The following is a 27,078-nucleotide window of genomic DNA, read 5'->3' as shown; positions in this document are numbered from 1 at the left end:
TAACCAAAAATATATAAGGAAGGAAATATGAATTGAAGAATCAGAGAGAAGGATCGAGAGAATTTGAGAATCATCGCCGATCATCGTCGTTTCGTCGCCGTTTCGCCGTTCGACGTCCGATTCAAGTGATTTTCGCGGCAATCTCTTCGGAATTCAATTATCTACTGATTCCGAGCTTCGTTTTAAGGTAATATCTTGAGAATTGATGTTGAATTTGAATAGAAAATGGCTGCCTTTGTATTAATGTTTAGGATTTGGAATTTTGACGATTTAGGCTTGATTATAGCGTTTATGCAAAAACCACGATACGGGTTTTGTTAGAAATGATGTTTAAAATGTGTCGGAAGTTGTAGGGACCGGCGAAACGCCCGGAAAAAAGGTTTTCCGGGGCTGTGCGTGAGCTGCACTCGGTGTGCGAACGCACACTTGCAGAGTGTGCGAACGCACACTCCCAAGTGTGCGGACGCACACTGAAGTGTGCAAGCGCACACGGTGGGTCCGCAGGGACCTAATTGAGCTTTTAGCCCTAATTGAGTGGGATTTCAACATTTTTGAATATTAGACCCTAAAAACGATTAAGGACCCCGATAAATTGAAAAGTAAAGTTTTAGCTCGGCGTTTTACGTGAGCTACGATAACGAAAATGTCAAGGATATTACACGTTTCTCGAATACGAGAAATAGAGTTTGAGATATCGCAATTATGATAAAGGAATAATGAGATCATAAATAACGTTAAAAGTAAAACTAAACTCTAGAACATAAAAGTATTATACGTATTAAAGTATAAAGTGCACGTCTAATCATTAAACAATTTGTCAGACGTGTCAGCAAATAGTGGGGTTAGTAGACGCGGACTAGCGAGAGTGTACTATCAGATCGACCACAACATTACTTGGATAGCGGTCACTGTGAGTTGCACTTTACTTTCGTGTATTATACATATAAAGTTATTTTGTATAGATATTTATATACTGTTTACATGCATCGCATTATATATATTTGATCAAAATGTTATATGTTTTATTAATCTCTATATACGAGAACTAGTATGCGATCCAAAGAAACTAGCTACCTATTGGGTGTCAATAGGCTGTGTGATCACCAGTATCGAGTCAGTCTAGTATGTTTGCATTTGAGAAATGACTTGACACAGCTGGGAGCTGTTGATGATTATAAAATTTATGTGGCTGGGCCACCAGCGAGTTAGACTCGCGATTGATATACGATTAGGTTTTTGATACGAGTGAGTACTCGGCTACGGTGTAGTCTGGAGTCCCCGTATCTAGTGGCTGGGCCACCAGCGAGTTAGACTCGCAATTGATATTTACGATTGGGTTGAATGACAATGATTATTCGAAAAATGTGTCGCATGCTAGGATATTAGTTTCGTACGGATCAAATACCTGTTTATATGTTTTATATTATTGTTTTATTGAGATGCGATGCTATGTTTTTATAATAATACCGTTAGTAAATGCAAACTCACTCAGTATTTTCCCAAATACTGATCCCTCACCTTTGATGTCTTTCAGGTGCTTAGCTTGTGGACTTAGCTAGAGGCCAATTTTGAAGTCCAGAAGTCAGCTGTATATGTTAGTTTCTGACTTCTGTAAATGCTGCAGTAGTGGTCCTTTGTCGGTAGAACAGTAGCCTAGACAACAGTTCATTTTGATTGTATATATTAACTGCTGTCATTGATTTATATGCTTTTTGATAGGCTACGTGTTTAGTATATGATCCACGGCCCAGATGCCGGTGTGATGTTTTGAGACACTAACTGATGTACATAGTACCGCGAGGCCAGTTCGTACAGGGTACGGTAACTAGAGCCCGCGAGGTTAACAGAACAGTTAGTGTAAATGTTTATATATGTTATATATTTGCTTCTGTTGTGTTATACTATTGGTTTATATTATTTGCGAAAAATTTAACTGTGGTTTTAGGCTTGCTACGGGTTCCGGAGCTACCACTCCCGTTCCCTAGCGCCGGTTGCGGCTCAATATTTTGGGTCGTGATAGTATTTCTCTAGGCTGATGCTGCATAATACAAGAGCTGGTTCTGGTTTTGTCTTCCATCAGGGGTGCAAAGTGATATCTCTCAATCATCTTTATTTTGCAGATGATATGTTATCTTCTGTAATGCAGATAATACTTCCATTAAGATAGTTAAAGAGACCCTGAGAGCCTTTGCAGAGATTTCTGGATTACATCCAAATCATAGCAAAAGCACCATATTCTTCAATGGTGTTCCAGACACCAGTAAGAGTGATATCCTTAGCTTAATTGGATTCTAGGAGGGGGATTTGCCAGTGAATTACTTGGGACTACCTCTGGTATCTTCTAGATTATCTAAAGACCACTGCAAAGGCTTAATCCAGAGAATTACAGCTAGAGTCAATAGCTGGTCAGCAAAGAGTCTGTCCTTTGCTGGGAGGCTTCAGCTAATAAAGTCAGTCTTGCTAAGTATGCAAATATACTGGTGTTCTGTCTTCCTGCTTCCTAAAGCAGTGATTAAAGGGGTAGAATCTATTTGCAGAGAGTTCCTTTGGAATAATCAGAATTCTAATAGGAAAAGTGGGCCAGTAGGTTGGAAGAATGTTTGCACAGGAAAGTGCTTTGGTGGGTTAGGGATTAAATATGTGCTTATTTGGAATAAAGCAGCTTTAGTAAAGCATATCTGGGGGTTAATTACTCTTAAGCCTTCGTTATGGGCTACATGGGTGACTGAAAATAAGCTTAAAAGATTAAGTTTCTGGGGGATTGATAAGCCCTATGATTGCTCTTGGGCATGGAGACAACTTTTAAAGCTAAGAAATTGTATTAAAGACAAGTTTGAGTATCAGTTGCGTAATGGAGAGAGGTTTTTGTTTTGGCATGATCCTTGGGTAGATGGTCTATCTCTTACTGATAGGTTTTTAGGAATAAACATTAAGGACTCTGATGTTTCTAAGTATGCAAATGTCTCAAGTAACTGGAGGAATAGCAGATGGTATTTGCCTGATCCTGTGGATGACAAAACAGGTGCAGCTTGGGAGTATCTTAATCAGAACTGCAAAGTAAATGAAACAAGAATGATTTGGTTATGTGGAAGGCCCATAAGAGTGGTAGCTATTCTGTGAGTAGTGCCTGGAAAAGCATGATTCCAGAGCAAAGAAAGAAGTCTTGGCATTCTATTGTCTGGTTTGCAGGACAGATTCCAAGACACTCGTTTATTACTTGGATGGCTTTGCTGGGTCGCCTGAATACTAAAGACAGAATTATGAAGTGGGGGGTTGTCTCAAACAGCACATGTTCCCTGTGTAACCAGCAGAATGAGGATATAGAGCACTTGTTCTTTGCTTGCAGGTTTTCTAGTATTTGGGAGAAAGTCTTACAGATCTCTGACAGAGCTAGACAGAGATTCACTTCGAGAAGAGAAGTTAGCTATATTGTTAGAAGAACAAAAGAAAAATCCATTAGGGCTAAAGTGATGAAGCTGTGGTTCAATGCATCTGTATACCACGTATGGATGGCAAGGAACAAAATTGTGTTTGCGCAGGAAAATCAGATAGTAGACCAAGTCTTCAATAGAATTGAAGCAGATGTTAGAAATAGGCTTTGATCTCTTAGTGTCTGTTTTTAGCTGGTTTTTGATGTTTTTGATTAGCTGTGCTTTCCTGTTATAGCCTTTGGGCTTGTTGTATTTGGGCCTTTTTCAAGCAATAAAAATGCTTTCTTTATATCATTAATAATATATGTTTTTATTATCTTATCAGCTTAATTCAAATTTAGACTTTTCTGTATATTTATTCAAAAATTAAAAAAAATAGTTTTTAAACTAATATAATAATAAAATTTGAATCAATATACTTTATTATATAGCACTACAGAGCTAAGAAGAAGGAGATAGAATTTGTTAAGAAATTTTAGTAAAATGAAAAAAAGTAAAAAAATTCTGAGATAAAGAAGAAGAAAAAAAAAGAAGAAGAAGAAAAAAAAGAGAGAGGAGAGAAGAGAGAAGAAAAAGAAAAAGAAAAAAAAGAGAGAAAAAGAAGAAGAAGAGGAAAAAAAAGAGAGAAGAGAAGAGAGAAGAAAAAGAAAAAGAGAGAGAAAAAAAAAAGAACAAAGATGAAAAAAATAAAGTGTATATGTGTCTGTATGAGTAGAGTAAAAATGCTAATAAATTAAAATTCTAATTGAAGTATAGATAAAAACATTACAAAAAAGGATTAAAAATATAAATTTTCAAAATTGAGGTATTTAAAACAAATAAATATAGAATATAGAATATTTTGTGCAAATTTCTCGCAAATATATTTCTAAGAAGAGAGATACACCAATCAAGAAAGGGAGGACAAACCCTCAACCCAGAAACAACAAAAATACCGCATAACCCAAACAACTATAGGTTTATCCAGCTAAAACACAACACCAAGGAACAAAACTTGCATTAGAAGTTGGCAGATCAGCAAGAGCAAAGCACACACTGCAGATTGACCTTGCTACAACAACAGCAGACACATGAAAAAGCACACACTGCAGAACTGATTTGCCTTCAACAACAGCAAACACATGCAAAAACAGACTAACTCTCCAGCCTCGACATCTCATTTCAATGCTACTTCTAATCTTGTTAAAGATAGCATCATATAAATTATTTCTCTTATTAAAGATCATCTCATTTTTAGCATACCGGATTTAATAGACAGCTGCACTGAAACCAATTTCCTAACTTTAGCAGTTTTAGACTTTACTCTGCCTCTTGTGAAGAAGCTAACCTCCCTATTCCAATAGTCCTACCTTCTATTAAACCCAGGTAGAATAACACTTTCTTTCAAAACTCAGAAAAGAAAGGTCACGAGTTCTAATAGTTTCACTAGCTTGATTACAAAAACGGTATTTATCATTTGGAATGGTTCCTCATTTGTGTTGTTTGTCTCTAGTATTCAGCTTGTTATTAAGACACCTCCCGTAACAGAAAAGTGGGGGTCAAAGAAGAAAAAAGGACAACGCATCAAGATTCGCATGGGTCAGGCTATGAAAACAACCTTACGTACAAACCCTAAAGTACTTCTCTGTTTACTCAATTTGCACTTTTTTTTTCTCTTCTTCTTTCGCTCACTAAATTAACTTGAGCGCCAGAGCAGACATCTGGTGAAACCCCCACCGGTGTTCTGTGTAACCTCTATTTTTTGGTGTCTTCGGTTATCTCGGAGTTTGGTTCTAGTTGGTGACTTATCGATTATTATTATTATTATTAGATTGAACTTATACAATTTGTGAAGAAGCTAACCTCCCTATTCCAATAGTCCTACCTTCTATTAAACCCAGGTAGAATAACACTTTCTTTCAAAACTCAGAAAAGAAAGGTCACGAGTTCTAATAGTTTCACTAGCTTGATTACAAAAACGGTATTTATCATTTGGAATGGTTCCTCATTTGTGTTGTTTGTCTCTAGTATTCAGCTTGTTATTAAGACACCTCCCGTAACAGAAAAGTGGGGGTCAAAGAAGAAAAAAGGACAACGCATCAAGATTCGCATGGGTCAGGCTATGAAAACAACCTTACGTACAAACCCTAAAGTACTTCTCTGTTTACTCAATTTGCACTTTTTTTTTCTCTTCTTCTTTCGCTCACTAAATTAACTTGAGCGCCAGAGCAGACATCTGGTGAAACCCCCACCGGTGTTCTGTGTAACCTCTATTTTTTGGTGTCTTCGGTTATCTCGGAGTTTGGTTCTAGTTGGTGACTTATCGATTATTATTATTATTATTAGATTGAACTTATACAATTGTCTTTAATTCAACTTTAGAAGCAAATGCAACTAGATTTTGAACTAATATTTGATGGCTCGGTCGGGTAAGGTGCAGTACTAAATTAAAAACCAAAGAGGTTAGGTGTGTTTGATTTGCTAATTTTTAAATAAGTAAAATCGGCCATATAAATTTAAAACGAAAATATTACTACTAATAAATCACTACTAGTATTAAAAATCCTTTTTCCATATAATAGGAAAAAGCTATCCGGATAGAATCTATCCGGATAGAGAGACCCATTTTGGTCCTTTTTAAAAATATTTGAAGGTTATTTAAGTAGTTTTAACTAAAAGTAAAAATTAAAAGACAAATATAACCTTCAGTAAATAAATAAAAATTTATATTTAAATAAAATAGAACAAGATAAGCATAATCATTTCAAATTAGTTGGTATAATCAAAATAAAATATATGATAAGTTAAAAATTAGTTAGAGATCAATCATAATTAATTTATTTACCACATAATAATTTTCATTGCTAATAATTTTTTGAATTGATGAGTAAATATTTGATTTTCTTCACTATTAATAACGTCACTGGTGCAAATCATAATCAGATTGGCAACTAAAGTTTGCTTTGCTGGTTTGACAACCGGTTTATCTCATAGAGCCCAATGTTAAACCAATTTCAAATTAAAAGCTTGTATAAAATAATACCATTGGGTGTAAATCTTAATTTATTAAATTGTAAATATTTTTGTCAATGAAAATGCTGTATTTACAAATTACATTAAAGTCTAATGATAAATATTATAAAAATTGACTATATTATATTTTATGAATTATCTTTCAAATTATTAATTTAATATTAAGTAATTTAATTTTAAAAAATTGAACATGTTATAATAAATTAAACATAAAAATAACAAGTTTTTTTAGCGAAGAAAAAAAAAACAAGTTTTGGACGGTTTTAGGCCGTCTAGAAATGGGCCGGTTCCGTCCAATTCTAAAAATATTTTTTTTTACAAATTAAACATCAAATTAGTTGATTAATTATAGTTAAGATCAATAAATCTACATGTTTTAACATATATTTAAGTAATTAGCAGTATATATAGTAGATACAATCAGATTTTTTTATAATAGGAAAATAAATTTTACGGTTAATATTTATAACAAATCAATGTTTTAAAACCCGGACCGTCGAGAGAACCGGTGAAGCTAACGGTTCAAGGTTCAACCGGTTCAACCGGTTCAACCAGTGGTCCGACCTCTAAAGTAAAATAAACTGTTGGATAAGACATATCACAATTACAAGTGAAAAATATCCACTCATTTGGTTTGACTCCTCGGTTTCTGTTCGTCAGAAAATGAATAGCTTCTAAGCTTGTGTCCATGGAGTAATACATTTCTACACTGTGTCTACTGCAACACTTCATTTTCATAGCTTTTATTTTCTTTTTTTATCTTTTTCATTTTAATATATTATTTTCTTAAGCAACACTCCTTATAACAACATCTCATCTCTTCTTTTTCATGGACTCTGTTTATCTAACTTTTGAATTTAAAAATATTCTTATTCTTCATTTCTACTCCAAATTCTTAACTACATAAACTTTCCTCTTTTAATAATGGTCTCAGCTATATAAAATCTCAGTGGAACTACAAATGCAGTTGATGTCCTATAATAATCTGCGTTGCGTTTTTTTCTTGCAGATCTGAAACTTGTTATAAATATAAAGCATTTTTTTAAAACCGGTTTGCAAGGTTGAACCAGGTTGCACGGTTTTCCGGGTATTGGTGGGTTTTTCCGGTTCAAACTGGTTGAACCGGAAATCCGGGTTTCAGTGCATAATCGGACCGGAGAGACCTCCGGTTCCCGGTCAAACTGGTTGAACCGTCCGGTCCGGTCCGGGTTTTAAAACCTTGTAACAAATAACTAATTATAATAATTATGAACGAGTTAGCTGAAATTTTAAGTTTAAAAGAGGTGCTAAGCTGGCTAAAGTTACGTCATTTGTCGAATGTTATTATCGAACTTGACGCTCTACAAGTGATAGAAGCAATGCGTGAAAATGTCGATGATCGCAGCTACTTTGGTGCAGCGGTTAAAGATTGTAAGCTTCTCTTTTCTAGTTTGTCTAATTGCTCCTTGCGATTTGTCTACCGATCAGCGAATTGTGCTGCTCATAGCTTAGCTAGAGCTTCTCTTTCTATGTCTGGTCCTATGCTATGGGAAATTTTCCCACCAACATTTTTGTTTCCTATCTTGAGCTCGGATGCTCTCTTTTAATGAAGGTTTCATTTTGATTTCAAAAAAAAAAAAAAAAAAAAAAAAAAAAAAGTAGCATTAATAATCCTTGATGCGTGGGTCCCGTGATAGTCCTAACGCAACTCTTTTCTCTTCTCGTCTGCTTTACTTATATGTCGAGCGGTAAGATGTCGGGACCCACTTTTTGTCGGCTTGTCGTTTGGAAGTTGTAATAACGGGTCCCACTCCCATTTATTTCTGCCCAGGAAAATCAATTATGGGGTCCCATTCTGGACGCGGAAGTTTCCATTTTAAGTACTACTATATCTTTATCTCATCTCATGATTTCTATTTCTCGCCAATTTCACGCTATAATGAGTCTTGGGCCTGGTCTACTCTCTCTGGGCTGCCATACTCTTAGCCCGCTACAGCTTTTCTACCTTACTACTGCAGAAAAATCTTCATAAATTGGAACCGTAAAATTTTACTTTATATAGATATTAACTAATTCATAGATTGATATTTAATCATTTAAGGATATTCTTGAATTTCAATAGTTTAGTTGCATGAATTTATAAAAATTATCATATTTAAATAATTGTAAATATTATTTATTTTCAAAATAATAAAATAAATATCATTTAATAAGTTAAATCTCCATACACATAAATATTAATAAAAAATAAACAATATATAACATTCATTGTTTCTTAATTATTAAGTGCAATTCATTATATCTTAATTGAGAATATCACTAAATTATTTTTAGTATATTTTTAACTTCAAACGATTATTAGTTTATGATATTAATGAGCACATATTTAGATAAATATTTTTAAATATATATCATTTTATTATCTTATCGTAATCATTAACTATTTAGTACTTAACTTGATTTTTTGAATATTGAAATAACTTATTTTTATATTAATTTTTTTTCCATATATACTTAAATTTTCATTTAATAAAAACATATTGTAAAAATGAATTACTCCCGTAGTACTAATTTATTTTGAGGGAGGGAATAACAAAAAGGGCGAGAAATTGAAAATATGAGGTGAAGATATGAGAAAAGAAAAAGATGGGGGGAGGGGACAAAAAGAAGGAAGAAGAAACGTGGGCGTATAAAAGCAGACATGTGGGTCCCATCTAATATTGCTTTCTCTCTCTACACCAAACCTTTCTTATTTACTCACTCACTCCCTCCTTTCTCTCTCTACTCATCCAGTTTCACCAAATTAACTCAATTTCACCCAATTTAATTCCCTCTCTCTCAACAACAAATTCACCATCTTTTCTATTAAATTTTCTTCTCTTCTTCTGCTGCTGCTAATTCATGCAAGGCGGTGTTCTGGCTGGTGGCTGCGGCGGTTTTATAAGCGGCTCCATGTCGACAATTTCAAGGGAATTAGACGACACAACAACAACAACCACCGCCATGTCTTCGGAGGATTCATCTAGCCCGGATGACTCCGAGCTCGAATTGGGACTCGGGTTGAGCCTTGGTTTCAATCATCATCATCATCATCAAGTTGTTATAAAGGGTAATTCTTGTCATAATTATGATTATCCTAGAATCTTGACTGCTAAAGATATGCCTTCTTCTCAGTACGCTTCTTCTACGACGTCGTCTTCTTCTACTTTGAGCAGAAGTAGTGGTAATAATAATGTGGGTACTAAGAGAAGTGCTGCTGATTCTCTCTCTGCTGCTCAACAGAATTCTGCTTCTAGGTATATATCTTATCTTATATTCACATTTTGTTTTTGAAACCCTCAATTTTTAATGTATACTTATATAATATATCAATACCCTTTACTCTATCTATCTCTTTTAATTTTGTTGTATTGATGTTCTATTGTAATTTTGCCTGTATGAATGTTAATTTCTTAGTTTCTTATGCCTGATTGTTTAGTAATTGTAGTGAAAAAGATCATTACTTGGTGTTATTTCCCCCTTTTTGGCATGAATAGTACTTGATCAGTTAGGTTCTTTTCTATTATTATGTTTGATTTATTGATTGATCGTCTAGTTTTGGAATTCATTAGATCTGATTTCCACAACTTGTCGAATTTTGCCAGCTTTTTATTAGTTAGCTAACCATGTATCACAAATTGCCAATATAAGATGAAAATGTTTCCTTAAGAAGTTTTTTCCTTGTTTTAGCATATGCTTATCCTGTTATCATTTTAGGGTCTGTATGAATACCAAACGAGGACTAAAGTTTTATGCAGATATGGTGTTAATGGTGGATAGGATTTAAGTGCTTTAAAGTTTAATTTAGATCTATATTGAGTTTCTATACGGTTTATTTGGAAATTTTGGTATAATTGATCCAATCCATAAAGAACTTCGATTTATTTATATGTTCTACTTTAGTTGGTGTGAAGTAGATATGTGTCTCCTAATTGCAAATTCTATATGGATGATGTGAATTATGCAACATCAATTCAATGTACACAATGAAATATTCAATTTGTAATATCTAGAAATTCAGAAATAGTGGAGACTTCGAATGTTAAAACAATCAATATTGTATGCCTGATCGTTCCTACTTAAAGATTATGCTGTTACAAATTGCTTGTTGCACTTTTCTAGTTAGGGCGGAGAGATTTTGTTCATTTTTATTTTCAAAAGTGTTTTTGTTCTGCTTATTTTAACTTAAGGCTGGCTACTTTACCCCATTTCCCCCTCCAATAAATCATTTTTTTCCACTTATCCATAGTATTCGAATCCACTTCACTCTCTAACTAGCTTGAGCTAAGATCTTAGATAATGGCTATGAGTAATACTTGTAATATTTTCAACTTATGTCTTTCATTTTGGTACAGAAGGCTTCATTGTTTTATCATTTCATTTATGCTTTTCTTCTCTCATGAAATGATTTATTGTTTGAATTGGTTTTCTTTTAATTTTATAGCAGTCAGGTTGTTGGTTGGCCTCCTATAAGAGCTTATAGAATGAACAGCATGGTTAACCAGGCAAGATCAATGGCCACCGAAGAATTTAACTCAATGGTTGGAAAAAGTAAAGGCAACAATACTTTGGTGGAGAATACTAAAAATGGAAACAACATTAACAGTTTTTCGAAGGCCAGGACTTCCCTCTTTGTCAAGGTTAATATGGATGGCATTCCTATAGGAAGGAAGGTTGATCTGAGTAGTCATGGTTGCTATGAGGCCTTAGCTCAAACATTGGAAGATATGTTCCTCCGACCTGCTCCAACTATCAATGCAATACGTAAGTTTTTCCTATGATTTTCATCCACAAAAATTTTAGAACCCACTTAAAGACAACTACAAGAGAGTTAAGAACCACATGAATAATACTTGCTGGCACAAAAATGTTCCCCTAAGAAGCTTTGTGTTATTGTTTTCATGTCTTAAATTCTGTATTCTTTGTTAGTTGGTTTCCAATAACTAAAATACAATAATAACAGCTAGAACGGTTATAATTCTTAATATGGATGCTGGGAGGAAATTCATTTTATCCATCCTTTTGCTTTATGCAGATGGGCATAATGTTTAGTTTTCATTTATAAGCTTTTATAGATGCTGGTTTCAAAAGTTCAATATATTCTTGATAATTGTTCAATACATGGAATGTTGCCTAAATCAAAACTATGAAACAGCTGAGATTTAGAAGTGTTACCAGTGTTTTGGGATTTTATTGTTCAATACATGGAACATTTTTTTACCACACTTAATTTTTTTATTTAGTGACTGCCATTCTATATTTAATTAGGATCGAGTGCACCAGAACATAACATCATGGTAGATGGAACTAGGCGGCCAAAATTACTGGATGGTTCATCTGATTTTGTGCTTACTTATGAGGACAAGGAAGGGGATTGGATGCTTGTTGGAGATGTTCCTTGGGGGTATGTATATCATACATTGTGCATTTATGTTCATACATGCTGCATAATAAAATCGTGTAAATTTTTTTAAGCCTGAATGCCGTGGCCTTTTGGGGCAGAAGTCAGATTAGACAGACCAGTTTATTTAGATGTTTGTTGCCATCTGAGTAGTTGCAAGCTTATGGTGGCAAAAAAACCAATGCAAGTTAAGACCATGCATTAAACTCCCTAAGAGAAAATTCATCCAATAGATATCACTGTCTGGAGCAGGTGCCATTAATCTTTAGAGCTTTTGGCGCGAAAAGAAAAGATTTTTCTTAATAAACGTAAGCATTGGTAAACAAGGAGAAGAGGCAGTGTGTAATCATTAGTACAGCCAAAAAATTGGGAAACTGGATAAAAATTATGGTGTTGATGCATGCATAATAAATAATAGAAAATGGAATGGGCGAAGAAGAAAAGAGTTAAGGTTGTATGCTCCCGTTTCCCTTAAAAATTTCCTGTGCTTTCTTCTTTATCATTTCACAGCTTCTTTTTAAGTTATTTTGATTGGATTCATGCTTGCTTTAATTTTCCTTTCCTTTCCTTTCTTTTCAATTTGAATTTTGTATTCAGGATGTTCCTTACCTCTGTGAAGAGGCTCCGAATCATGCGGACGTCTGAGGCAACTGGACTCGGTAAATAAACATGATAAAATACAACTCGAACATTCTGATTCGCCATGATGCTGCATTTCCATTACTAATCATGTCAAGTTAATGTTTAATACATAGCTCCGAGATTGCATGAAAGGAATGGGGTATATAAAAACATTCCTATCTCGATATTTCCCCTTAAATTAAGTATTCTGAAGACAATATATGGCTTGAAGAGTGATATACAAAGGAGAAAAATAAACAATAAGGAAGGCTTTTCGAAAAGTAATCATGACCGGTTTTTTGCGGCTTTGTTTTTGTTTTTTTGGTTTGGGTTACATATTACCAAACCATGTTATTGGTTCATTCTTGTTTTACATATGGAAATACTTAACAAAGTTTTTGAAAGGTATAAAAGCGTTACTTTTTGGTGTAATATATACATGCATTTTAGTGATCCTGTAAATTCTTACTTCCAAAATGCTTTAAGTTCCTTTTGATCATCTAACATTCATTATTGTTTATCTCAATTAGTAGACAGTAATAGGGTTGTAATAAAGTCAGAGTCATGGCCAAATGGAGTCAAGTTCGAGCTCTACTTGACTCTAAAGTTTGAAGTTCAATTAGACTCTAAAATTTTGAAGTTCGAATCTCGATTCGAACTAGGTTGAATTTTACTTTAGAAGCTCGAGCTCGGTAGAACAGTTGAGAATCGAGCTCCGACTTGACTCCAGCAGCTGGGTAAATATTTAAAAGTTGATTTTTTATACCAAAATATTAGTGTAAATTTGTATAAATAAAAAGAACATAAATAAATCAACCGAAGTACTTGCGAGCTTGTTGAGCTGAGTATTTTTGTTCAAATTCGACTGAGCAATTACTGGAGTTATATTTGAATTTGAGCTCGACTCGATTAACATCGAGTCGATTTTGAATATTTTTCGAGTCAATGTCGTAGCTCACAAGTTAATTCGGCTTGGTTACATCCCCAGAGAGTAGCTTTATATTTAAGTTGCTATGCAGCGGATCTTTGTTTTACCCTGTATCAGGTGACAGTAGCTTTGTCTTGAAGTTGCTTTGCTGCAAAATTTTCTAGATTTCATGGACAGACAATGATGGGTTTTAATTGCTTAAAGAAGGGAAAATTAAATTTCATATACCCTTTAATTCTCTGGACAACAATTTGAATCAATGATTACAAACATAAACAAATGCTACGTACAAAAGAAGATTAGGAAAAAGAAAATTATGGCTATACGACGAGGCCATTTACAGGCGATGTGCTAAACACTGGCTTATCTCTGTTACTGTTGCTGCTACTTTTTCTTCTCGGCTTTGCCTCTCCGAGCATTGTTATCGCATCTCTCATGGACGGTCTGTCCTTGGGAAGCTTCGCGGTACACAGAAGCGCTATCCTAAGAACTAATAACATCTCTTCTTGAACATGCTTGCAATTTCCTACATTCTTGTCTAGTGCTTCTTCTAAAGGTTTGTTGTCTCTAATCTTTCTTCGAATCCATTCAACTATGTCGACCGACTCTCCGAATTCAGGATCGAGTGGTCGTTTTCCGGTGACAAGTTCTAGTAGAACTACTCCATAGCTGTATGTATCGATCTTTTCATCTACTTTCAAGGTGTATCCATATTCTGGGGCAATGTATCCATAGGATCCGGCCACCATGGTAACTGTTTCGTTCTTCCGGATCATCATTCTTGCCAATCCAAAATCAGCAATTCTTGCCTCGAGATTCGCATCAAGGAGGATGTTATTTGACTTGATGTCGCGATGAATTACAGGCGGATGACAATCATGGTGCAGATAAGCAAGCCCTTGTGCAACTCCAACTGCTATATTATACCGCGAAACCCAGTCTACTAACAAACTTCCTGTTTGATTACCGTGTAAGGCGTCTCCGAGGTTTCCATTGTGCATATACTCATATAGAATCATCATGTCGCTATCATTGTGAAGAAACCCTAATAACCGGACTATATTTCGATGCCTTAGCTTTCCTAGAAGATTTACTTCTCCTACAAAATCGTCATTGCTTCCTACTTCAATGTCCTTGCCCGATCGCCATAACTTCTTAACTGCCACAACTGTGTTTAACCGTGGCATTTCCGCCTTATATACAGTGCCCGTTGCTCCCATACCGATCACATTGGATTCCTTGACACAGGCTAGAATCTCAGTACTGGTGAATCCAAGCCTCTGGAATGCCATCAGTCTCCAAGGCCACTCTCCACTCATTTCTAAACTTTCTCCGAAGCAATTTCCGCTCAAATACCGCCTTTTATACAGAGATCGAACACCAACAAGTCCTATCACGAGTGCTACAACTAACGAAACTGAAATTATCCATTCTGCAATTATGTGCTTTTTGTGCAGACCCTTCTGCTGCGATGCAGATTGTGCAACGCCGCTGCAGGGAGGCAGTACACCACCGCAGAGACCTGCATTTCCAATTAGATCATCTGGATTAATCGCTTTTAAGATACCATTTGCAGGAACCGAACCCTGTAGCCTGTTGAAGGAGACATTCAGCACTTCTAAGGCAGGTGAGGATCCGAAATTCTCGGGTATTTCACCTGTTAAAGAGTTTCTGGATAGATCAAGAATTGCTAATGTAGGCATCAAAGCAATTGATTTCGGGATTTCTCCGGTTAATTGGTTGTTATTTAGATTCAAATTTACCAATTTCTCACATGAAGCAATACTAGCTGGTATAGTACCGGATAAATTATTGAAAGAAAGATCAAGCACAGCAAGTGAAGGACAGTCTTGAAACTGATCTGGGATTTCTCCTTCTATGTTGTTGCTCGAAACCATGAAGTTTTGTAGGTTCGGAATTGCAAGAATTGTTGAAGGAAGTGAAGATCTAAGCCGGTTTCTAGAGAGATCAATGAAAGAAAGTGATGAAGAACTAGCAAGATCATTTGGGATTTGACCTGTAAGATTATTATTAGCTAACTCTAACCTTTGAAGCTTTGGAAGTTTACCTAAACCGACAGGAATTGTTCCGGACAGAAAATTGTTCTGCATACGTACGCGAACTAGGGACAGACACGAGGATAAGCTTACAGGAATTGAACCTGAGAATCCATTGTTGAAGAGGATGAGCTTAGTGAGATTTCCACCATTACATAAACCTGCTGGAATCTCGCCGGAGAATGAATTGGACGACACATCCATCCACTGCAGTGACGAATTTACACCGAGATTACTAGGCAGAGGACCCGTAAGCGAATTGTTCCATAGCTCAAGAACCTGTAGTTGAGTCAACTTTCCGAGTCCAGCAGGAACTGAACCTGACAGATGGTTACACATCAGATTCAAGAGCTGTAAGTTCTTAAGCTCGGAAATTTCAGCTGGAATTTCTCCTGATAACGCGTTATCGGATAAATCCAGCAGCTTTACTGAAGTCATGTTGCCGATTGCAGCAGGAATTTTTCCTTCAAAATTATTCTGATAAAGAAAAACTGTCTCAAGAAACTTGAGTTTCCCCAGTTCAGCTGGAATCTGACCACCAAGATTTCCAACTGCCAAATCAAGATACTTCAGATTGGTTAGATTTCCGAATTCCGACGGAATCCCGCCTTGAAACTCATTGTATCCAATAATTATCTTCTCCAATGCAGAAAGCTCCCCTAATCCCGCAGGTATTTCGCCAGTGAGATTATTCCCAGAAAGACCAAGAAACTTCAACTTATCCAATTTCCTGAAAGATTTCGGAATAAACCCTTCAAAGAAACTCCCTCTGAGATCAAGAATCTCAAGAGAAACCGCATCGCCGATATCCTCAGGAATCTCTCCTGAGAAATTATTGCTGGACGCATTCAACAAAGTCAAACCAGCAACTCTTCCGAAACCAATCGGAAACTCACCAACAAAGAAATTCTGACTCACGTCAATCTTCTGTAATAAAGCAAGATTCGAAACAGATTTCGGCAACAATGAAGCGAATCCATTACAGCACAAGTTGAGTGAAGTAAGACTCTGCAACTTTTGAATATCATCCGATAAAATGCCACTCAGATTCATATGAGAAAGATCAAGAACTTCTACAGCTCCATGAGAGTTGCACCATACTCCAGTCCAGTTACAGTGACTAGAACCATTAGAAAATCTCCAATCTTGAAGCTTATTCAACGGATCTTGAAACCCGGCTTTTATCGACAGCAGAACTGATCTCTCGTCATTGAAAGTATCAGCAGAAGAGAAACTAATGCAAGAACAGAAGAAGAAAATGAAGATTTTGAACTGCATTTTGTTCTTGTTTTTCTCATCTGTTCATGGGGATATGAGTCAGTGACTCAGTTTAGTATAATCTGCCATTTTCAGTATCTTTTAGTGGGAAAAAGAGTATGAAATATAAAGAAATGGGAGTGAGTTTGATTGGATTAATAATGGAGAGCTCGTGAGGTATTGAGTTGTTAAATGAGGATGTAATGACAGCAAGTTTTTGGAAGTTTCTCCGACATTAAACATGGCTAGGGAATGTGTTTCTTACTATTCACTTCAAATAGTTTATTTAGTACTTGTTCTGTTACTGTAAATAGTCAACTTCAAGTTATTCCCTGAATTTTAATGGCGCATCACATGGGTTCATTACTCCGTCTAGGGGCCTCAGACAGGGAGATCCTCTTTCACCCTACCTTTTCTTGATTTGTGCTGAGTGCTTTTCCTCTCTTTTGGTTCAAGCAGAGCTTAATGGTCGCATTTCTGGGGTTCAAATTTCTCGTAGAAGTCCAGGAGTGTCGCACCTACTCTTTGCGGACGATTCCTTGTTGTTCTTCAAAGCGTCTTGTGAACAAGCTGATAGTATCCAGTTTATTCTTGATCTTTACTGTGAGGCTTCGGGTCAAATGGTGAACAGAGTCAAATCGTCAGTTTTCTTCAGCCGCAATACACCTGCTGAGCTTAGGAACATTTTGGCTAATCGGTTGAGAGTTCAAAACATGGGGGGTCAAGACAAATACTTAGGGCTGCCATCAATTGTTAATAAGTCCAAAAATGCTACTTTCAGAGAGATTTGCTCTAAGGTTAGACAAAAGGTTGCGGGCTGGAAGGAAAGCTTCCTTTCTTTCGGAGGTCGTGAAGTGTTGATCAAGAGCGTAGCCACTGCGGTACCCGTTTTTTCTATGTCATGCTTTTTACTTCCAAAGAGACTATGTAAGGAGATAAACACCATTATCTCAAACTTTTGGTGGGGTCAAAAGAATGGAGAAAGGCGTATGCATTGGGTGTCTTGGAATCGGATGTGCAATTCTAAGGAAGCGGGTGGTTTAGGCTTCAGAGATTTGGAGCATTTCAACCTCGCTCTATTGGCAAAACAAGGCTGGCGATTTCTAACGAACACAGAGTCCCTAATTTCTAGAGTTTTCAAAGGAAAGTATTTCCCTTATGACTCATTTATGGAAGCTAAATCTCACTACAATAGCTCTTGGGCTTGGAAAAGCTTACTTCGAGGTCGGGATGTCCTGAAATTGGGTGTACGATGGCAGGTGAAATCAGGTAATGAAATTGACATCCGTAGAGATCCTTGGCTGCCCACCACCCATCCTTTTTTAGTTAGCAGGTCAGGGGCTGTTCCAAATCATGTCAACTTGGTCTCGGATCTACTAGATAGACGTCGAGGTAATTGGAATGCTGAGCTCGTTAAGAGTACTTTCTCTCCTTCAGAAGCGGATGCCATTTTGAGTCTCCCTATTAGTGCTACTGGAGCAAAAGACAAATTAGTGTGGCACTTCAACAAAGCTGGAAACTTCACGGTTCGGTCTGCCTATCACATCTCTAAATCCTCTCTGCCTACTCAGACTTCGGCTCTTGCTCAATCGCACTCCAGTTTTGGTGCCAATGATTGGAGATTATTTTGGAAGCTTAATTTACCTTCAAATGTCAAGTGTTTTTTCTGGAAGGTACTTAGCGATGGCTTAGCTTCTAATAGTAACTTGCACCGTCGCCTCCCTGATCGATCTCATTTGTGTCCTCGCTGCAATAAGGCTGAGTCGCTGGTTCATTTGTTCCTTTATTGTCCGTTCGCTGAAGTTGTATGGTTAGGCTCTTCATTCAATCTTCGAGTTGAGGATACATCCTTTTCTTCTATGAAGGAATTTTGGTCTTTTTTAACTCTCAGATTAGCTAATAATGGGGATAGAGATAATCTATTATGCCTAGCTATTTGGTTTGTCTGGGCTCTTTGGCTTGCTAGGAATGCTCTAATTTTCAGGGATGAAGTTAACAGCCCAGATTCAATTCTCCGAACAGCAGGCGAACTTCATTTTGAATGGAAAAACACTTGTTTGCAGCAGGGAAGGAGTGTTCCAGTTTTCGTAGAGGACGCAACAATTCAACAATGGCTACCGCCGCATGAGCATGCTTATAAAGTTAACTTCGATGGAGCTTACCATGCAGATTCTAAGGTGGGAGTTGGAGCTTGTGTAGTGAGAAATCACCTTGGCCGGGTTGTTTCTTCGATTGCTCGCCGTTTCCTGCACGTATCTTCGCCGGCTGTTGTTGAAGCCCTCGCCCTTAGAGAGGCTATTACTTTGGCAGCTAGACTCCAATTGAGAGAGCCAATTTTTGAAGGAGATGCCAAGGGCATTATTGATGCTATGAAGGACTGTACGAACTTCGATATGAGCTGTGACGTTATCCTTCAAGATTGTCGAGTTTTATGTAGAAATATAGCAGCTCACTCCTTTAATTTTGTGAGAAGATCATGTAATTGGGTGGCACATATTGTAGCCAAAAAGGCCCTAAGAGATAATCTTTTTTGTAACAATCCTCTAGCCCAATTTTTGTGGTTAGAACCGAGACTCGTGTAGTCGATAATTTCTTCAATGAAAGTTTCCTTTGGCAAAAAAAAAAACTTCAAGTTATGTCTTCATATATTAACAATATCAAGCAGTAAAATTCTCTCGTTTGTTATCATTATCAAATGACTGTGACCATGTATTGATGATTTAGGATATCTAAATTATTGTTTTTTTTTTTTTCAATTTGGTGGCTGAGTTTTAATTTGAATGTCAAAATTATTTTAATTTTTCCAATTTGGTTACTAAATATTAGATTTAATTTCAATGAGGTTTTTGGCCAAATATACATGTGGCCGCCTAATTTTACCTTTTTCATTTGAAAATTTGTCATGAATACATAAATTGATTTAAAAGTTCTCTTCCAAATTAAAATTATGCATAGGTGATAAAGCTTTCAAAAAAAACTTAGCAAAATCCGAATTTTTGTGTTGTTAAATTAAATGTTTGAAAACTTCTTATTGGTGAGTCACAATTAGTGGTGAGTGTAACCTTGTAAAAGTTAAATTCTTGTACTATTTTTGTTGAAAAGCTACTTTTGAAAGTAGTTTTAGATGGAGATGATCAAAATGATTGATTAGTAGTTTATAACTTAATGCTGAAGGGTAGCTTCTAAGAATGACAATATTATTCTTTTTTTTTTCTTATCTCTATTTATTTAAGTAGTAAAAGAATTTTTGAATCATGATAATGATGTAATACATGTGATTATTTCTGATAAAACCCTTATCATTTACTGAATGGAAGCACACAACTCTCTCTTATTAATTTATTATATTAGTATCCTTCTTCTTCTTCTTCTTCATGTTGTTCCAGAAGACAATAGATCGTCAGCACCCATAATTAATTTGTAAGGTTAGGTTAGTTCGTTATGATAATTGAGTAAAATGGAATCTTTCCATGTTCATCTTTAGTAAGTCTATCATACAAAGAAAGGCCAAAATGACCATGTTCTTTCATTTTCTTTGTAATAAGGGAAAAGGTCTAATTTTGCCCCTAATGTTTATGTCGGGATATGGGTAAGTAGGGCTGGTAATTCGTGTCACCGTGTCATAAATGTGTCATGTACCTATTTAATAATAGATAATTTTTCTCAATCCGAATCCGACCCGTTTAACTAATCGTGTCAAAATGTCAAACCCGAACCCAACCCGTTTATTAAACGGGTTGACACGTGTTGAACTGTTTAATTCGCTTACCAAAACAGATCATATCAGATTAAATGTTTAGCCTGTTTAACACGTTTATTAATGACCCATTTAACGAATTTAACATATTTTTTAATTAACAACAAAACTCCAAAATAACCATAAATCTCAAAACAACAAATAACGATTAATAAATGATATGCATTATAATAACATAATTAACTATTATAATTAATGCATAGATTTAAACGTGTCTTAGCGTGTCTTAGACGAGTTAGACAGGTTTAATCTGTTTAACCCGCTATTTAATCGTGTCATAAATGAGTTGGACCCGTTTATAATCCAAGTCCATATAAGCTCAACCCGAACCCGCTTAATTTCGTGTCGTGTAGCAAATTGTCAGCCCTATGGGTAAGCAGTGTTATATGTTTTAGATATATTGTCAAAATTTGAAAATTGTTTGATTATGCCCCTCTTTCAAACGGTGTCAACACTATGTTTCAATAAGGGGCACAATTGATTTATGTTTATAGTTTTGAGAGTATATTCAAAATACAAAGTTTAAGAGGGGTTTATTAGTTTTAGAGGTGAGAGTTAAGAGTACTTTAACATCTTTTTCTTTTAATTTTTTATTTAAAGATCTATATTACTAATATAAGTAATACATTAATGGCTAGACTCATAATATTAGATCCTGTAACTACACTTGTTTTGATTAGCTAGTTCCTACACTTACTTTTTACTGTTTCTGGTCCCTCAGTTAAGGAACAACATTACGCTAAATCTTTCGTTGGCAGGGGTAAAACTAACTTTTGTGAAATGGATGGACATAATTATATATATATTTTTTTAAAACTAAATATATAAACATAATTTTATTTATTTAAAAAAAAGATAAAAAAATTGAAGAGTATTTTCGTTAAAAAAATTGCATGAATAGAAATTTAATTTATGGATTGATCTTGGATAATAAAAATTGGGCTTTTTACACAAACAACCTACTTTGCCCACTTTATAACTTTTATACGGGTGCAGGTTTGAGTTTTCTAAACTACCATGTGCGGACTGAATTATAACTTTTATACGGACTCTATATATCAAACCCTAACAGCATACAAATCATAATTTCATTTATTTTCTCTCTGCTCATCATTCAATTCTCTCTTCCTCTCAGTTCTTCCTCTCTCTTTTTTACCGTTCGCCGTCTTCCGCTGAGCCGTCCTCTGTTCCTCCGCTCCTCCGTCATCGTTCTCATCACCGTCTCCGTTGTCATCTTCGTCAACGCCATAATCTCCTCGGCTCATCGTCGTCATCTATTTGATTTCAGATCTATAATTTATTAATTTTTCTTCTTCTTCTTCTTCTTCTTTTTTATTTTCAGATCTACAATTTTTTTACTGTTTTTTCACCATTAAACATGTATAGAGATTATATTTTAAGAATATTATACTAATTTCATGTTATGTAATATAAATTTATGGTTATATGGAATAAATTTTTGTTATTTCTGTATTTTTTGTGTTTGGTTGTATTTCTGTGTTTTTTATTCTGCAGTTCGATTTATTGATGATGGTTGATTGCTGAAATATTATAATATTACAGTATTTTTGATTTTATGTTGATTTTGTGTTGATAATTAGTTGGTATTTCCTTAATTTTAACATTAAAAAAATTTATTCTAAAAAAACATTAGCAAATTAGATAATTTTGTGCGTGAAATAATTAAAAAAAAAACAAAATCTAAATGAGATTAAATAAGGATATGTTAGCATTATCATGTTGACATGTTGTTGACTTCTTGTTGATATTTTATCGATTGTCACAATTTTTCAAAAAATTATGTTTTATTTTATTCCTTATGTTGATTCGTTGTTGATTTATTGTAAACATTATGTTCATATGTATTTCAACTTTTTTTGATTTTTAATTTTATGTTGACATGTTGTTGATATACTGTTGATAATATGTTGATTTTTCAATCATTGAAAGAAAAATAAACTTAGTCTTAAATTGATGTATTAATGAGCTATTGATATGTTTTTGATAATATGTTGATTGTTTTTGACTTAAATCAATCAATGTTCTAATTTTACAAACATCTTAACTAAATTAGCATTAATTGTTGATTCTTTGTTGATTTATTGTTGACATTATGTTGATAAGTATTTTAACTTTTTTTTATTTTCAATTTTATGTTGACATGTTGTTGATATACTGTTGATAACATGTTGATTTTTCAATCATTAAAAGAAAAATAAAGTTAGTCTTAAATTACTGTATTGATGAGTTATTGACATGTTTTTGATAATATGTTGATTGTTTTTGGCTTAAATCAATCGATGTTCTTATTTTACAAACATCTTGACTAAATTAGCATTAATTGTTGATATCATGTTGACATTATGTTGATAACTTGTTAATATGATAGTAGTAATTCTACTAAAGAACAACAAATGTACAAAATGTTTAAAATAAATGAATCAGATAAAGATATTAGCAGAGTAAGTAATCAAAACAATATGAAAAAACAACAACAATAATTCAAATGAAAAAATAAAATTATTCTTACATATAAAAATAAAAATATATTAAATATACAACAACACAACAGTTCACAAATTAAAAAAATCTATTTTAAAATATATTTTTTTCTCAATTCTCTTTGCAGCTGCACAGTTTCTTCAAAATCGCTTGTATAATTGTTTTGCGTTCCACCTCATATACCTAACTAAATTTCGACAAAGACGATTATGATACAGTTTCATTTCATCCAACGAAAGTTTATTTCACAGACAATATTATCTTATTTGTCAATGTTAAAATAAAAAGAATCAGTAGATATCAACATAATATCAACATAAAGTCAACATAAAATCAACAACACTGTAACATTACAATAATTCAGTAATCAATCATCATCAACAAATCGTTCTGCAGAATAAAAAAAACGCAGAAATACAACAAAACACAAAAAAATGCAGAAATAACAGAATTTTATTATATAAAATCACAAAATTATTCTATAGAACATGAAATAAGTATTGGATTCTTTAAAAATACTCTTTATACATGTTTAATGGTGAATCAACAGTAAAAGATAAACAAATTACAGATCTGAAAATAAAAAAAAAGAACAAAAAATTTCAGATCTAAAACTAAAAAGATAAAAGAAAGATGGCGCGGCGAGACAAAGGCGGAACGATGGAGGCGAAACGGCGAAGGCGGAACGACGAAGGCAGAACGGCGGAACGGAGGAGGCGGAACGGCGGAAGCGAAGGAGCAGAAATCGTGAAAATTTTCTTTCACAGCTCAAAAGAAATCGTGGAGAAGAAGAATAATTGAGAGAAATAAGAAAAATCGTATAAAAGAAAGGAATTTGAAGTACAAGTTATCAAAGTAAGAAAATGAGGTAGGTAAAGTAAAGATTTGGGTTGGGCCGTATAAAAGAAAATAATGGCTGATTTCCTGTATTTTATATAAAAAGCCCATAAAAATTAGATTTGAACCGAACTTGACTTCAATATAAAAAGAAAGTCGGATATAATTGAATCCAATTCGATCCATGTAAGTATACATCAAATTAGAGCTAATTAATGTGATTATATGAAGAAAACTATACTAGATATACCTTTTTCTTATTTTCAGTTGTCTTATTCATATTGTTTTCTTTTCTTTACTTTTGCTTATACCTTTATTTACTTACTATAAAGAATACTAAAAGTTATAAGATTATGGCCAATTTTGGCATTTCAAGAAGTAGAGGTACTCAAGTGATAGAAGATAAGAAGAAAGAGGTGAAGATAAGCACACACAAAAACAGTGTGCGCGAAAATCAAATCAGTTCAATTCGATTCGATAATAATAAAAATTTAGATTTTAGTTTAGTTTGATTTTGCCTATAAAAAATATTAGTTAGATTTTAACGTAAACCGAATCAAAAGTAATCGAACAAAACTGAACAATCAACATAATCAAATCGACCAATTCATTTTGAAAATTTGTACTTTTTTCTTAAATTTTGGCTCAATACAATTTTGACGAAGATAGAAATTTTAGTTGGATTCATTTTAATTTGAAACGAATAAACCTCTAATCAAAAGCCAACAAGAAATAAACAAAAAGATAGAGAAGGGATGGGAGAAAATGGAAGGAAGTGATGCCCTCAATCATAGTCTGACCCCACTAACTTCAATTCCTTCATTAAGATAAATTAAAATAATAAAAAAAAGTAACATATAGAGAGAAAGAACATGTCAAATTTCACATGCAAACATGTGCAATTTTTATTTTCAATTTCATCCCTATTCTTCTTTTAAAAAATTAACAAATAGTGAGACTAATGTTCATTTTCTGCCTCATAAAAAAAAAAAGTTGAATCCCATGTGAAATAGCAACTTCCATGCTATAGTAAGTACTTTCTTCTTCATATTCTTGTTTATCTTTCATATAATTAGAGTGAGAATTAAATGATATTAAATTGATTTAATTATTTATATTATATTAAGTGGATTAATGGTGGAGAGGTGAAAGGTAATGACGTGGCCCACATGGGGATTATGCCTAAGGCAACAAAATCTTTATTAAAAGAAATAAAATCAACATTTCATCTCATGAAAAGTGCAAATTATAATGGGAAAGATTGAAGGGTATCATATGTATATTTAAGTTGAGGATTGCACATGTGTCACATGCATGGGCTGTGCTTAATTCTTCTGTAATTATAATTAGGCATAAAAAATGAGAAAATGAGAAATTTTATTAATTTTTATTTAAAATATAATTAAAATTATTTAATTTTATTTGTACTTATAATTAAATATATCTTGTTTATGTAGTATTGAATATGAATGGTTGTCTTATATAGATAAATTGATTCAATTGAAATAAAAATAAACTAAATATCAGAAAAATATTTAACAGTTTTAATTTGATTAAAGATAGACTATATTTAATAAATTTAGTGATAATCAAAATAAAACCTTTCACATAAAAAATAAAAACAAAAGCAAAAGTCATGTAGAACACTGCCTTATTATCATCATCATATTTGATAGATTGAAAGTATTATTAATAAATCTAATTAAAACTTTGAATTGTTTATTGTGTTAACTAAAGTTACATTCTATGAAATACATTCGATTTTATAAGAAGTAATGCACCGAGGATAGCAAAAAAAGGCAAAAATAATATAGCAATGAAAATTTTGTTTAAACAAACCACATTTAAGATCATTCATCAACAATTTTGCCATTATTAGACTTAAAATGAAATAATGTTAGTAAGAATCAAAATAGAAATCATAATCTTTTCAATACATTAAAAAGTGTCCAATTCAACTTATTGTGTTTTGAAGTTGATGGTCTTCGCAATGTATTTCCCTCGACGAGCATGGAAGATTATGGACAACGCCTTGATTTAAATTTCATTTTTAGACCGTTTTTTCATTTTATAAAGAATTTTGATCTTATTTTGAACTGAAACACATATATATTAAAATAAAAACTCAAAAATTACCCATGTATCGACATAAAATTAAGGTAAAGAGAGAGATATATAGTCGAGTTATATTTTTTTATTAACACATAAGCATTACTAACTTATGGTGCTATAGAGTGGAAAACTAGAAGATGAATATTTCACAGGTCTTTTTGGAGGCCCTGGCCTCTCCTAGAAAAAAAAACAAGCGATAAAAAGTTTATGGTTAGTAAAATTAAATTTAGGAAACTTAGGGTTATAAATTGAAATTTTAAAATTTTAGTGGAATAAAGGAAAGATGGCGGAAATAAATGATGGTGAAAACAACGCCACTTTCAAGATATACGATTTAGAAATTTGATTTCCAAGATTTTTGATAACAAGTTTTCCTATCAAAAAGAGAAGGGATTTTTTGAAAAATACCCTTACGGTGGGAAAATATTTTTTAAAAAATATAATTTAACCAATTTGAATTAATTAATACAGTTTGATTTTTAAAAGTTGTAAAATTAGACTTTTTGATTGTAAAAATACGACTTTTTTTGCAAAAATACTATTTCCATAAAATTTCTAAATTTTATTTTCCTAACGGTTTACTAACAGAGAAATTTACTATCGGTTTACTATAAATTTACTATCGGTTTATTTTTAAAAAAAATCACTATTAGTTATTTTTTAAATCATAAAGTTAAGTAAATTATTGATTAGTTTACAATCTGTTTAATTTCAATATTATAAAACATAATAAAAAATAGTTTCAGTTTATTTTATTTTAGTTTAATAAAATAAATTTACTATTAGTTCACTATCAATTTACTTAAAAAAAATAAGTTTACTGTTAGTTTACAGTCATTTTACTATCGGTTTATAAGTTTACTATTAATTTATTGTCAGAACTATAAAAAATATAGTAAACTATTTTGTTTAGTTTACAATCAAATTCTTTTATGTATGAAATTAGTTTTAGTTTGTTTATGTTTAGTTTACCATCGGTTTACTTTGAGTTTACTTAAAGATAAATTTATTATTAGTTTATTATCGGTTTATTTTCAATTTACTAATAAAATAAGTTTACAATTAGTTTATTATCGGTTAGTATTGGGTAATCTTTAACTCCAGATTACATTCAAAAAGTAAAATTTATTTGTGAAGCCTAACAC

At 33.6% G+C, this 27,078-nt stretch overlaps 3 protein-coding genes across 4 annotated transcripts; 2 read left to right on the top strand and 1 right to left on the bottom strand.

Annotated features, from left to right (window-relative positions):
• The first annotated feature begins 3,137 nt into the window (after nucleotides 1-3,137).
• Nucleotides 3,138-3,729, top strand: LOC126657180 (uncharacterized). Its single transcript, XM_050351831.1, has 2 exons — nucleotides 3,138-3,584; nucleotides 3,667-3,729. Exons 1-2 carry the CDS (start codon nucleotides 3,138-3,140, stop codon nucleotides 3,727-3,729), a joined length of 510 nt encoding a protein of 169 aa, XP_050207788.1.
• A 5,446-nt stretch (nucleotides 3,730-9,175) lies between these two features.
• LOC126655449 (auxin-responsive protein IAA11) lies at nucleotides 9,176-12,915 on the top strand. Of its 2 annotated transcripts, none has more exons than XM_050349644.2 (4): nucleotides 9,176-9,718; nucleotides 10,909-11,225; nucleotides 11,730-11,865; nucleotides 12,460-12,915. In XM_050349644.2, exons 1-4 carry the CDS (start codon nucleotides 9,324-9,326, stop codon nucleotides 12,527-12,529), a joined length of 918 nt encoding a protein of 305 aa, XP_050205601.1. In that variant the 5' UTR covers nucleotides 9,176-9,323; the 3' UTR covers nucleotides 12,530-12,915. The 2 variants fall into 2 exon arrangements, with proteins under 2 accessions (XP_050205601.1, XP_050205600.1); XM_050349643.2 differs by having other exon boundaries at nucleotides 10,906-11,225.
• Nucleotides 12,916-13,609: 694 nt separating this feature from the next.
• LOC126657179 (MDIS1-interacting receptor like kinase 1) lies at nucleotides 13,610-16,770 on the bottom strand (the record flags this gene model as incomplete). The annotated part of the gene is made up of 1 exon (XM_050351830.1): nucleotides 13,610-16,770. A coding segment is annotated over one exon (3,039 nt), but the record flags the coding sequence as incomplete, so codon positions are not given.
• Nucleotides 16,771-27,078: the final 10,308 nt, after the last annotated feature.

This window comes from Mercurialis annua, linkage group LG7, assembly GCF_937616625.2.
Source record: "Mercurialis annua linkage group LG7, ddMerAnnu1.2, whole genome shotgun sequence".
NCBI classification, from domain to species: Eukaryota; Viridiplantae; Streptophyta; class Magnoliopsida; order Malpighiales; family Euphorbiaceae; genus Mercurialis; species Mercurialis annua.
Note: the sequence above shows the minus strand (reverse complement) of the source record. Positions and strands in the feature narration are given on the sequence as shown.

Coding starts and splice junctions, on each gene's coding strand:
- LOC126657180 (XM_050351831.1), top strand. CDS start 3,138: ATGATTCCAGAGCAAAGAAAGAAGTCTTGGCATTCTATTGTCTGGTTT. Junction 3,585..3,666: donor TCAATAGAATTGAAGCAGAT/GTTAGAAATAGG, acceptor TTCCTGTTATAG/CCTTTGGGCTTGTTGTATTT.
- LOC126655449 (XM_050349643.2), top strand. CDS start 9,324: ATGCAAGGCGGTGTTCTGGCTGGTGGCTGCGGCGGTTTTATAAGCGGC. Junction 9,719..10,905: donor CAACAGAATTCTGCTTCTAG/GTATATATCTTA, acceptor TTAATTTTATAG/CAGTCAGGTTGTTGGTTGGC. Junction 11,226..11,729: donor TCCAACTATCAATGCAATAC/GTAAGTTTTTCC, acceptor ATATTTAATTAG/GATCGAGTGCACCAGAACAT.